At 43.0% G+C, this 12,636-nt stretch overlaps 1 protein-coding gene across 1 annotated transcript in view; it reads left to right on the top strand.

Moving 5' to 3' along the window:
• The window catches only part of TSPAN5 (tetraspanin 5), a 198,890-nt gene extending 189,304 nt beyond the window's left edge, over positions 1 to 9,586 (top strand). Inside the window, exon 9 of the mRNA XM_073601239.1 lies at positions 8,943 to 9,586. Coding sequence (XP_073457340.1) covers positions 8,943 to 9,008 — 66 coding nt within the window. The 3' untranslated portion in view covers positions 9,009 to 9,586. The remainder of the gene's footprint in view (positions 1 to 8,942) is intronic.
• The last annotated feature ends 3,050 nt before the right edge of the window (positions 9,587 to 12,636 follow it).

Genomic DNA, 12,636 nt, shown 5'->3' with positions numbered 1-12,636 from the left:
TATTTGTATATGGGTTCACATAATACAAAGCGCTCTGTGATTGGGCAGAAGGAAGGGAGGGGTGGGCACAATGTCTGCATGCGACTCTACAGCTGCAGGAACTGGGGCCAGAAAGTCCAGCACTAGAATTATAGCAAAAGCTATGCTCCCGGCTCTCAGTAAAAATGTCAATTGTATATTAACCTCTTCCTTCAGGTCGTACGCATACATGCGGCCTCTCGGCTATTTTGGTTTGAATGCTGAGAGGTCACATATATGCTGCCCTATGTGAACCCTTTTCTGTTCTGAGAGCGTGCGCCCCGCCTGCTCCCACCAGGGACCGGAAAGCTTCCAATGCATACTTGCGATGTGACAGCCAATCACAGTGGTCACATGACCCGAATGCTCACCTCCTGACATTTAGAAGCTCTTAAAGGGCTGGAAGGCGGTGGTGGTGGCGGAAGGGGTTAAAAAGAGAAGTACACAAGGTGGCATGCAGCTTGTTGGACTTGACCGCTAATAATCCAGTACATTTTACAAAGTGGCTGAGTTCCTGGAGTTCAGCTTTAAGGGCCGCCTTCTTTCTGTATATCGCACAACCCATTGGTTGTTCAGCTGGATGGGAAATCTGTGTATCCAGTTGGAAGTTGCAAAAGATGGAAGTGAGCAAGCCAGCCTTGAGCATTATATATATAATTATTATTTTATATATTATTAATATTATTTCGTCCATAGAGAGAGAGAGAGAGAGAGAGAGAGAGAAGACAATTCTTGGTTAAAAAAGATCAAAACTTTACCACAAAATAAGTCGCAGTTTTTACTCATTTCACTGTTCCTTTTTGGATTTCAACCTGAAAAAAAAATATGGTCCAAGGTTAAGGTTGGGAGAACAGATATCCCCTTCCTCTACTGCCTATGGCTTCCAGCAGCACTCCTTGTAATAATAATTTCTCTTAAAAGTAAGTAGTCAGAACATAGGAATCTCCCTGAAGTCTAATCTCTGGCACTATATAGCAGATCTTAGATTCACGTCATTGCAGGGCTGTAAGCAGCAAGGAACGGACACAGAGAAGCAACGTTTTAGGTATTATGTCCCTTCCCTGCAGTTTCCAGCCAGATATTTTAGTTCTAGACTCTTGGATATTCTTAACTAATGAACCTGTCATAATAAATTAATGAGCGCTGCCACTGCCAGGATGTCAGAAGCTGTGCATTTGTGGACTGTCATCCTCATTGTCAGTATTTAGTGAGTTCATGATCCAGAATCGGGGTGCAGCCAGTTACATCAGAACTCAACCTGCACTTTTACCCTAGGATAGTCATAGTGACACCCCAGGAACTTGTTCCATGTAAAACAAGTCATCAGTCACAGCACCATCTTAAATACAGTAACTGTATGCATCTGGTGTGCAGATGTTTTTAGCATGGATTGATTGGACATGATTGCTTGAATAAACAATTTTTCCATCACCATGCAGGGTTAATACAGTATTTGCCTGCATATACATGTTTATGTGTGAAGGGGGTAAAGACAGCCTAATGCAGCTTGGCCATTGCTGCCTCCCCTGAAAACAGTCATCCAGGGCTTCTGCTGCTGTATACAGACTGGATAACTATTGTCCACTCCAGAACTGACTTGATCAGGTTATTAATATTTTTTCGTCCATAGGTACATTTAATCTTGCTTCTTTCTCTTTAGCCATGTGATGTAGTCTGGTAATAATGAGGCCTTTGTGTATGCCAACCCTTCAGTGCATAAACAAACCTTTCTGCTAGGCACAGTAACAAAAGTCCAATCATCTGAAAAGACTTCAGTCATCGCTCATTGTTTTTATACATTGTGCATGAATTGTATAAGATTGTACCTAATCACAGATTTTTGCCACTGGATATACATAACCAGACTGCTTATTAGTCTGAGAATGTATTATTTGATCTCTTAGCCTTCAACAATGTGTTTGTCATATTCTTCTTTGTCTTTCATAAAGAATTACATTTTGTCAATGCGCATGAACTGGGTGAAGTGACATGCAATATTTGTCAAGCTGACCCAATGCATTGAGGTTGAAAGGTACAATCCATCTGAACTCAGGAATGTAGCCTGAAAATGCATACAAGGGACACACAACCCAGGACTTTAATTTTTCATCCTGGCAATTCCTATTTACACCCTGTCATTCTGCTCTGAAAAATCTTCTGCAAACCAGTATTCCTGTGATTCTGCAGGCTGGGCATTCTCTGTTCGCCTTCAGAAATCCCCTAGCAGTTTAATTACACACAAGCAATGCAATCTAGTTATAACACCCCCAGTTAAAAAGACAGAAAGTATTCATGTTTATCCTCCTCATCCATTGAAGGAAGTGTAGCCCTGTTATAGGGGGGGTCATATGAAGTTGCCTTCTCCACACAGGCTATGGCGCTAACCTGCAGAGCCTTCGCTAAAGGAAGAGTGGACCATGAATATATAATTGGCAGTGCCTTCATCTAGAACAGGGTTCCAGCGTATGTAGAGATGATCCCTTTATAGGACAATAACTAGTAACTCACCCAAAATAACTGACAGCAGTAGTACTAATACACCAAGCATTAGTGTAGCTTTATATACTGTATGATAAAGTGATGGCATTACATACAACCAAAGCAATAACAGGAAGAAAGTACATATGACATATGTCTGAGAAGAACAGTGTGTGTGTGTGTGTGTGTATATATATATATATATATATATATATATATATCTCACAAACGTGAGTACACCCCTCCACTTTTTTGTAAATATTTTATTCTATCTTTTCATGTGACAACACTGAAGAAATTACACTTTGCTACAATGTAAAGTAGTGAGTATACAGCTTGTATAATGCCGCGTACACACGATCGGACATTCCGACATCAAAATCCTTGATTTATTTCCGACGGATGTTGGCTCAAACTTGTCTTGCATACACACGATCACACAAATGTTGTCTGAAATTCCGAACGTCAAGAACGCGGTGACGTACAACGCATATAACGAGCCGAGAAAAATTAAGTTCAATAGCCAGTGCGGCTCTTCTGCTTGATTCCGAGCATGCGTGGAATTTTGTGTGTCGGAATTGTGTACACACGATCGGAATTTCCGACAACGGATTTTGTTGTAGGAGAATTTGAGAACCAGCTCTCAAATTTTTGTTGTCGGAAATTCCGACAAAAAATGTCCGATGGAGCCTACACACGGTCGGAATTTTCGTCAACAAGCTCCCATCGAACATTTGTTGTCGGAATGTCTGATCATGTGTGCGCGGCATAAGTGTAAATTTGCTGTCCCCTCAAAATAACTGAACACACAGCCATTAATGTCTAAACCGCTGGCAACACAAGTGAGTACACCCCTAAGTAAAAATGTCCAAATTGGGAGAGTTTGGGGGGTGGGGAAGTCAGCCTGTCAGTGCTTATACCATACGCTGCACACTTCATCAAATTGGTCTGCATGGCTGCCATCACAGAAGAAAGCCTCTTCTTTTAGATGATGCACAAGAAAGCCCACAAACAGTTTGCTGAAGACAAGCAGACTACGGACATGGATTACTGGAACCATGTTCTTATGTCTGATGAGACCAAGATAAACTTATTAGGTTCAGATGGTGTCAAGCTTGTGTGGCTGCAACAAGGAGTACAAAAACAAGTGTGTCTTGCCTACAGTCAAGCATGGTGGTGGGAGTGTCATGGTCTGGGGCTGCATGAGTGCTGCCGACAATGGGGAGCTACAGTTCATTGAGGGAACCATGAATGCCAACATGTACTGTGACATACCGAAGCAGAGCATGATCCCCTCCTTTCGGAGACTGGGCCGCAGGGCAGTATTTCAACATAACGACCCCAAACACATCTCCAAGACAACTACTGCCTTGCTAAAGAAGCTGAGGGTAAAGGTGATGGACTGGCCAAGCATGTCTCCAGACCTAAACCCCATTGAGCATCTGTGGGGCATCCTCAAATGGAAGATGGAGGAGTGCAAGGTCTCTAACATCCACCAGCTCCGTGATATCATTATGGAGGAGTGGAATAGGACTCCAGTGGCAACCTGTGAATCTCTGGTGAACTCCATGCCCAATAGGGTTAAGGCAGTGCTGGAAAATAATGGTGGCCACACAAAATATTGACACTTTGGGCCCAATTTGGACATTTCACTTAGGGGTGTATTCACTTTTGTGTATATATATATATATATATATATATATATATATATATATATATCCAGATATATAACTAAAGGCCTTTAACACCAATACCTCCAATTAGGCCCTGTGGCACAGTTCAGTTGCAGGGCCTCTGATGAGCTGGCTTGCAAGGTGTAACACAATCCGGCTTGAGAGGACGAACGCTGATGCATCTGTGGCTTCCTGGGGACACTTGTACAGATGACCATACCGATAGCGGAGAAGTCTGGAACATGCTACATGCAAGGCAAATCAGGCCTATCTAGCCTATCTCTTGGTCCCTAACCTGACTAAAGGCTATCAGTGTTACTGGACCACTACCTATCTAAATGGCCGTCGGAAGCCTATCCTGTCGCTACCCTGAGCTGTTTACCATTCCCTAGGCTAATACTAGTTAGGAACCCCCCAGACAAAAAAGGGACACTGTTGCTTTAAATAATGAAGTGGCAGATATACATATTCAACACAAACCAGTCACTTGGTTATAATCAAATGAGCTTTGCTGTCATACACTTGAATAGCAGAATAGCCCAAGTATATTGCAGTATGCAAATAGAAAGGTTCAGGGAATCAGAGAAGCCTCTGAAAACTATCTCTGATTCCCACACAGGAGTAGTAGAACAAACAGTGAGCTACACAGTGCAGTAACACTTGCCTATATTGTCCCTTTTCAGCCTAGATGGATGGATACAGTACAACATCAGCCTCCAGCACCTCCTGGCTTGCAAAGCACGTGTCTGGCCACTCTCTCCTTCACTTCCTGTAAGGCATCCACATATATAGCCTGGAGGGGTTTTCTGACCCTTTAAGCAGGGGCAGGAAACAACCTCTTAACAGGAAGAATCCGTGGTAGGTACCAGGCATGAATGTAAACAACCTCACAGACAGTGTACAAAAGAACACTTCCCTACAGAAGCATAGTTGCATTTAGATCTCGGGAGGGAAGTTAAAAATAACTAAATCTAATTTTTGTTTTGGATAGAGTAGGGTTAAAACCCTGTTAGTTTTTTTTGTCCCGATGGGGAGATTTCCCTTCACTTTCTGTCTCATAGGCACAACATGAAGTGAGGAAATCTCCCCAAAGTGAGGGAAATCATCACAAACAGGTGGATATCACTATAACAAATGTCTCAACTGGAAGATTTCCTCTATGTTCCTGTTATGGTGACAACTAATTCAGTTCCAGGTGACAATGCTGAAATAAAAATCTGACAGGGTCATTACCCCCTTACCATTCTTAAAAAAAAATGATATACTAGCCATCTTGTAATGATGAAATTAAAATTGTCTTGCAGTTCAACCTACTACTGCAAAAAAAAAAAAAAAAAAAAAAAAAAATTGAATGATGTGATTTGAATGAAAAATGTGCAGCGCTACTGAAACATGAAAGCCCCAGGTGTAAACCTAGAGAACAGTAAACATACACTCTTGAAATGGTGCAGAAATGACCATAGTACTTAAACCAAGGGGATAAGTGCATGTGAGAAAGAATTGTGGAAATTAAACGATGAAATATGATCAAATCAAAAATAGCGTAGGTCAAATGCTACTATAGTGACCAGCTAAACTGAATACAGGCATATATAACAATGTATAAATATATAAAGTGCACGTGCTATATTTGTGAATGTTCAAATACACAAAAACACATTATGACACAATGATGGGTCCATAAATAATATTGAGATCTGCTCCACAGAGGAAACTCTTGATAGGATATAAAGATGTTAGTATATCCTAAAACACAGATGGTGGTATTTCAATGTTCAAAATGCAAAGGCACCCAGGACTGTGCTTCCAACACCCAGGGGAGGGATAGGTACTCTTACCATGAGTTGTGGATTTACACGCCAGTGGCGGTGAGTCATACAGGCATAGATGGGAATATGGATATCAGGCTACGATCTCCTGGAGTGAACGGGATAGAGGCACACACCGGCGATGATGCAGCAGGCAAGAGGTGCAAAGGACCAGAAACTCAACCGCAAACTCATTTAAAAGGTGCTTCAGTGCACCAACTGTATACAGCGTATGTCATATAAAACCACGATGCTGCAGCTACTTCGTGCCTCTCACTGAAAGATGCAAAAGCATCTTGTCAAACAAATCTGCCCATTCCCCTACGCGTTACATCACAGGGTCTCGTGACTCATCAGGGGGGTTTCCAGATGTGATTGGCTCACTGTTTTTCCCCCAGAAGTTTGCACAGAGATGGGAGCTGAATCAGGACCTTGTAATAGGCATTTAGCTTTACCTAAGATACCTTTTTAAGACTATGCATGGCTAAAGAGATGCAGTTAATGCGCCCTTCTTTTTTGCATCACTGAGATTGTTCAAATGGTGAGAAAAAAAAAAGGCAGAGCCTCCCTTTTAGCAGTCAGTTTGATAAAGGATATGATTAGGCAAACAATTTTCATTCTTGACCATGGAAGGCCAGCGGAATTCAGAAACAGCCGTGTTATACTGCTGCACGCAGGAGGTTTGGGACAATGGCAAACAGAAAAAAATTTAAGCTAGCTTCCTTATTCTCTACTCAGCATGCCTTCGATTTTTTTTCTAGGGTCCGATTTTTTTCCTTGCTTCATGGAATTTACAGTATTTCCTCAGTGACTTCAGTCATGAACCTTTGCTGATACCGCTTCTTGAGCTGTTCTTTATATACATGTTTTCTCATCTAGCTTTGCAGGTCAAACCTGGATCCTGCTGGACTGGTTGTGTGCGGCCTGCCTGGAATGAAACTTTTGGGCACTGGGATCTGCATTCTGGTTATTTCCAGACCAGACGTGTGCTGTGTTAGTGGGGCTCTTTAAAGGTCCAGAGTTGTGGCACAGCCCAGGTGTGACCCTGTCTCTGCAGATTTACTTTGTGATCAAGGCTGTTCAGGCTAAAGCATAATGAGTTACCTCGCTGTTTGCACCACTTCGAGCCTTTTCAAATTTCCTGCCACGGTTGGTTTTACCACAGTTTGGGGTCAAGGCTGAGGGACTGAGTGCCATCTGTTGAGTGGAGCGATGCACTTGCAGTCTATGCTCTCTTACCCGTTATTCAGCCTGTGGTAACCACTATCCTGTTGCTGGTAGAGAAGCACTATGTGGATGTTCGGTCTTTGGTCTATTTCCACTGCCCACTTATAGCGACCTGATCACCACTTGCCATATAAAATTCCCATCAGCACCTGCTAGATTAATTTATGCTTTTTTGGTTTGAATAAATGGTTTTGGAAATGCACTGAGGCCAAGGTCTCCCACATGTCCACAAGGACATTATATCCACTCAGGATTTCATAGTTGTTTGTGCTCCGCTACTGGGGCACCCTGCCTCCAGAGGCTCTAAGCGCGTCTACACTCTGTGTGTCATTGGACCCTTCATTAACTGTCAGGAAAATTCCCCCTCCTTTTCCATCAGGGGTTAGTAAGGTGTTGCAGGAATACATTTTAACACAGCCCCCCCTTCTTTTCTTATTAACTTTCGGGCCTTTTCAGTCTCCCCCTCTATACTTTGGGTGTCTGGACTGCAGGCAAGAATCAGATGGTCTCTTTTAACCAGGAAGTCCCTGGCTTAACTCATCGGTTTCCTTGGTTCTATGGGGTTGTCTCTTCCCCTGCCCCAGGAGGATTCCACTTGCTAAGGTGTACCCATACCTGGCTCCCCAAAACAGATAGTCTTCTCTTCATTGGGGAGTCGGCCTGTGGGGTAAATTCCACCCTGTGATAGGTCAGGTGGCCTGGTCACTACACTAGATGATGCTAAGAGTTCTACTTTCGACCACACTGTGTTGGCTTGCATTGGTTTTTGGATGCCCTTAGCCCAACAAAGTGGTGATGATCCTCACCCTCTTTGGATATCTTATTTGTGAGATTGGTTGCCTGGTAAGAGTGAGGAGTGTAAGGTCTGGGTGTTCACATGTAGATCAGCTGCTTTCTGCTTTTTCTCTGTCCAAGGCTCCCTTTGGGGACCTATTCTCATGTGAACTTGTCCCAGAGTTTTTTATGTTTACCACATCTCGTTATTAGTCTATTTTTTCCCTACCAGGTTTTTTTCAGTTCACAGCCTCTTGTTTCAGGCTCAGTGTTCCCTTATGTGGGGACATTTCCTTTAGCAGTGAGCTCTTTTATCCTGTCCTATCTTGAGCATCAGGTTGATTCTCTGTGGCCTTTCCTTGTTTTTTGGCAGTTTTCCCATTTTGCAGGGAGCTTCTCCTCATCTGGTTCACATATAATAATTTGTTTTTCCAGTAGTTTTGAGCTGCAGACAGTTCCCGGTGCCTTTTTGGGCCTGTCGGTGGCTTTTGCCCACCTGTCAAATGGACTGCTTTTGGACATCCCAACGGTTTTTGTGTCCCTCAATGGATGAGAAAGAAAGATAGAAAATAAGATCTTTGCACTTACCAAAAAAATCTTTTTCTGGATGTGCATTTAGGGACATAAGTGTGTTTTTTTTGCTTCCCCTGGTACTGCTTTCTCACAGAACTGATGCATGCTGCGTACAGGAGGGGGACTGACTGAAACGTTTTTGGTTTGCCATGTTTCTGAGTTCCTGTATCTCTCCATGGACTCCAAGAAAAATATTTTACAGCGAGGACAAAAATCTGCAGTAACGTTGCTAAAATATCTGCAGTATATATAGCTCACGTGGATTGTTATCTTCACAAAACTGGACATTTATTTAAATGCTTATCCATCTTATTTGGTGTGGCTGATGAGATAAATAAGGCGCTTTACATACCACTACAGACTGGCTTAAACGTTTGTCTTTTTCTTGCAGATATTTGGCATATGTCTGGCTCAAAATCTGGTGAGTGACATTGAAGCTGTCCGGGCCAGTTGGTAGAGATGTTCCTCTTGAGATCAAGCTCTGTAGAACACACTGGAAGCAGATACTTGGCTTGGCAGCTTGATAGTGTGGACCGGCGCCAAGAATGTCCAGAACCCTCTTCTGAGCAGCAGAGAAGAATTCTTGGGCAGCTTTCCTCATAACTGATGGCACAAGCAAGCGGCACAGGTCTTTTCCATGCAGGAACCACTGTAGATCTCTGTCACTGAGACGTTAATGTGAAAATGAACAATTCTCCTTTTCTATTGTAAATTGGATTGCATGTGTTATCAACTACAGTGTAATTATTCCACCAAGCATTGTATCCCATACAGGGGATTCTAGAAGATTCTGTACACATATTTGGCAGATGGGTGTATTTCTGGTAATAGCACTACAATCAAATCCTGTTATCCATTTCATGCTTTAAACCGCACAGATGTCTTGTAAATACTCTGTGTGACATTTCACCAGATTAAATTTTGTTTGTATTTGTATAGTAAATGGATTTGGACTAAATTGATAGACTTGATGGTGGTGCTATGGCAAGATGAAATCTTAAATACAACTGCTTTTGTAAAAACTTCAACAAATCACAGGCGTGTCAGTTATTTACTTTGTGAAACATTTTGTAGACAGTGTGAAGAAGTATGATGGTCTGTTTGTGCTGCAGTGTGAAACACCTCCTCCAGTAACATGAAATCACTTTTTTTAGCCTCTATGAAACATAATTTACATCAACATTGGTTGCATAACACCAATACAATCCTTAGCATGCCATAGCTGACCAGGTCTAAGTTAGAGGGAAAAACATATTTGCTATCAGAAGTTTCCTGCAGAGTCGTTTCATGCACTGATGAGAGTGGCAGCATTGCCTACAGCAGTTGTGCCCAACCTTTTGAAGAGCGAGGGCCACTTAAACAACTTAGTAACCGGTTGCAGGCCACAATGAGTGGAGCGGGCAGATAACAGGTCCGTGTCCACTCCACATATGCTGAGCGGAAATAGACACAGCCTGCTCTACTCTATGGGCCCTTCAATCCACCCAGAGAGAAGGGGATGAATCTCCTTTTTTCTTAGCGGATCTAATTGGAGATAGATGGGTGTAAATGTACACAAGTCCATTTACATTTGCCGCTTCATAGAGGTGAATGGAGGGTCCGATTGGGTCAGACCGATCGTGTGTAAGGGGAATAAGGCTGCTTTCACACTAATGCGCTGTGGTTTACCCAGCACAATGTACCTGTAGCCTCCCTGTGGGTTAGCTGCACGTTCCCATGGAATTCTATTATACCCTGCAGGTGTGGTGCACTTTCCGAAAGCATACCAAACATGCAGGTAGTAACAGAAGTCTATGGTTCAGTGCAGGTAACCCGCAGGCACACTGTTTGAAAGCAGCCCAGTAACCACTACAGAACAGATATGCCCATATATACACTGTGATTTCACTTACCTTTAATAACAGTCTTCCATTCAGGTATCGCCGGCTGTTGCTGTCCCAGGCTAAGGGTGCATTTGGTATCACTCCACCTCTGACAGGAGTCGGCACTATACAGGAAGCATCAGCTTATGCAGCTCTGCTCTGCAGCCGCTTGCTTCCTCTACCGCCGGCTTCATTCACAGCACTGATGCTCTGGGATGGCGGGATTTGGGTTTGCCAACCCGCCATCCCAGAACAGGGGGTCACGGGCAACATCAGAGGGCTCCGTGGGCCACTGGTTGGACACCCCTGGCCTACAGTGACCTAATAATCTTCATGTTACTCTCAAGATATTGTTTTGCAGTAATGAAGGCACAACCTTTTTTTTTTTAGCACTGTTCATGTGCCTGTTGGAGGATTTCCCCTTAATTCTCAGTGATGGTGGTCACCAGGACAAAATTAAGGGCATATCTCTCAAACAGGAACTCCCCAACTTCCTGTGTTAGTGAAGGCAGATCTCTCCATAAGGAACTTGGGCAGTTAGTTTGGAAGAATTTCCACCAGGTCTTTGATGTGGTCTGTCTTTCCTTCCTGGCAAGGTAACAGTGAAAGTAATTCTCAGTTAAGAACTCAAAAAGCACTTGAGTGTAGTCTGGAAGGGTTGAGTCCTCTGTCTGGTTTTTATTGTTGTGCTAAACAGATTTCCTGTTAATGTAAATTATGTTTAGGTCCTGGAAACAGCATCTCCCAGTATAGGAAGTGAGGGGATATCTCCTCATCATTGATAAGCCAGCAAAATAAAAAACAAAACAGACAGGACAAAACCATTTCACACTCCAAAACTAAAAGCGAGAAACCTATTTTGGTTGGAGGTTCAGTTGCACTGTAAAGCTTGCAACACATTAACTGACTCTCAGCTTTAATTATTAGTGGATTTGTATGTTGGCCACCAGTGGCGGCTGGTGCTCCATTTTTGTCCCCCATTCGGTCAGGCGGACAAACCCCCCACCACCCCCCGTCGCTCAGTGAACAAGACCCCCCCCGGTCGCTCTTCCACCCCCTCCAGCCCCACACTTACCCCATCCAGGTCGCGGGCAGCTTTGGCAGCTTCTGCTCCCGGCCGGTCAATATGATCGCTTCTCCTCTCTGCCAGTCGGGTCTTAAGACCCACTTCCTGGTTGGCCAGAAGGAGAAGCAGGAAGACTATAGCGAATTTTAATTGGCTATTGTCACACAAGTGGGTGGGCTTGGTTGCTCAGTGCTCTGCACCCCCCAAGCCCACCCTTTTTGAAGCCAATTAGAGCCTCAGGCTGTAATCATGTGCTTAAAACAAAAACCCCCATTGAAATCCATGCGTACGGCGCCCTGCATGTAGATTAGGGGAGGCGGCGCCCCTAATGGAGTGGCCGCCACTGTTAGCCACCCTACTGATAACTGATTATGGTAAAATAAAACCTTTTCTAAAGTTTTTTTTTTTTTTTAATGCAGAACTGTTTGAAATCAGAACTGTTCAGAAGTTCATTAGAAGTTCATCAGAACTTCTGTTCAGAAGTTCATCTAGTAGTGTGTTTGTAGTAGTTTAGGAAATATCTGGAAGACTGCACGAACAGGTGAAATGAGACATGGCTCAGTTCTGTGCATGCTTTAGGGGCTTTAATATACACAAGTGCTTTCTCTTCACTCTCCTTCTCCTTTTATTCATCACACAAGGACAGTAGAACTGTCAGTGCTAAAATGTGATGTATATGATGAATGTGGCAGGTCGTGTATCCAGGCATCGGAGGTCACTGCTGGAACAGACTTCTGCTGAGAGTTGGCCCTAAATGTCCATGTGTACTGCTCAATGTATTCCCCAGGAATGCTGGAATGTCTGCAGAACCAGCCTAATTCTAACCATCCTGCAATCTAATATATATATATATATATATATATATATATATATATATATATATATATATATAATTTTAAACAAGAAGCTCTCATCTCTTGCCAAACCAGGCCTGGATGAGCTTGAAAATATATTATCCGTGTCTCCTTACTTTATCATACTGACTGAAAAACCCTAATAATGAACTTATCTTATTTTCTCCATTTTGGTCTGTTCAATATACCATTGGAAACGTTTTGTTATATCTGTTCGATAGCTGAAGTACAAAAAACATTTGTTGGTCTGATCAGAATTTCAGCAATGTCCTGTGTTGTTTCAAAGAGTCCTCCTAGTTTTTA

The sequence above is a fragment of the Aquarana catesbeiana genome, linkage group LG01, assembly GCF_042186555.1.
Source record: "Aquarana catesbeiana isolate 2022-GZ linkage group LG01, ASM4218655v1, whole genome shotgun sequence".
Taxonomy (NCBI): Eukaryota; Metazoa; Chordata; class Amphibia; order Anura; family Ranidae; genus Aquarana; species Aquarana catesbeiana.
The sequence above is the reverse complement of the archived record's forward strand: the minus strand, read 5'-3'. Positions and strand labels throughout refer to the sequence as shown.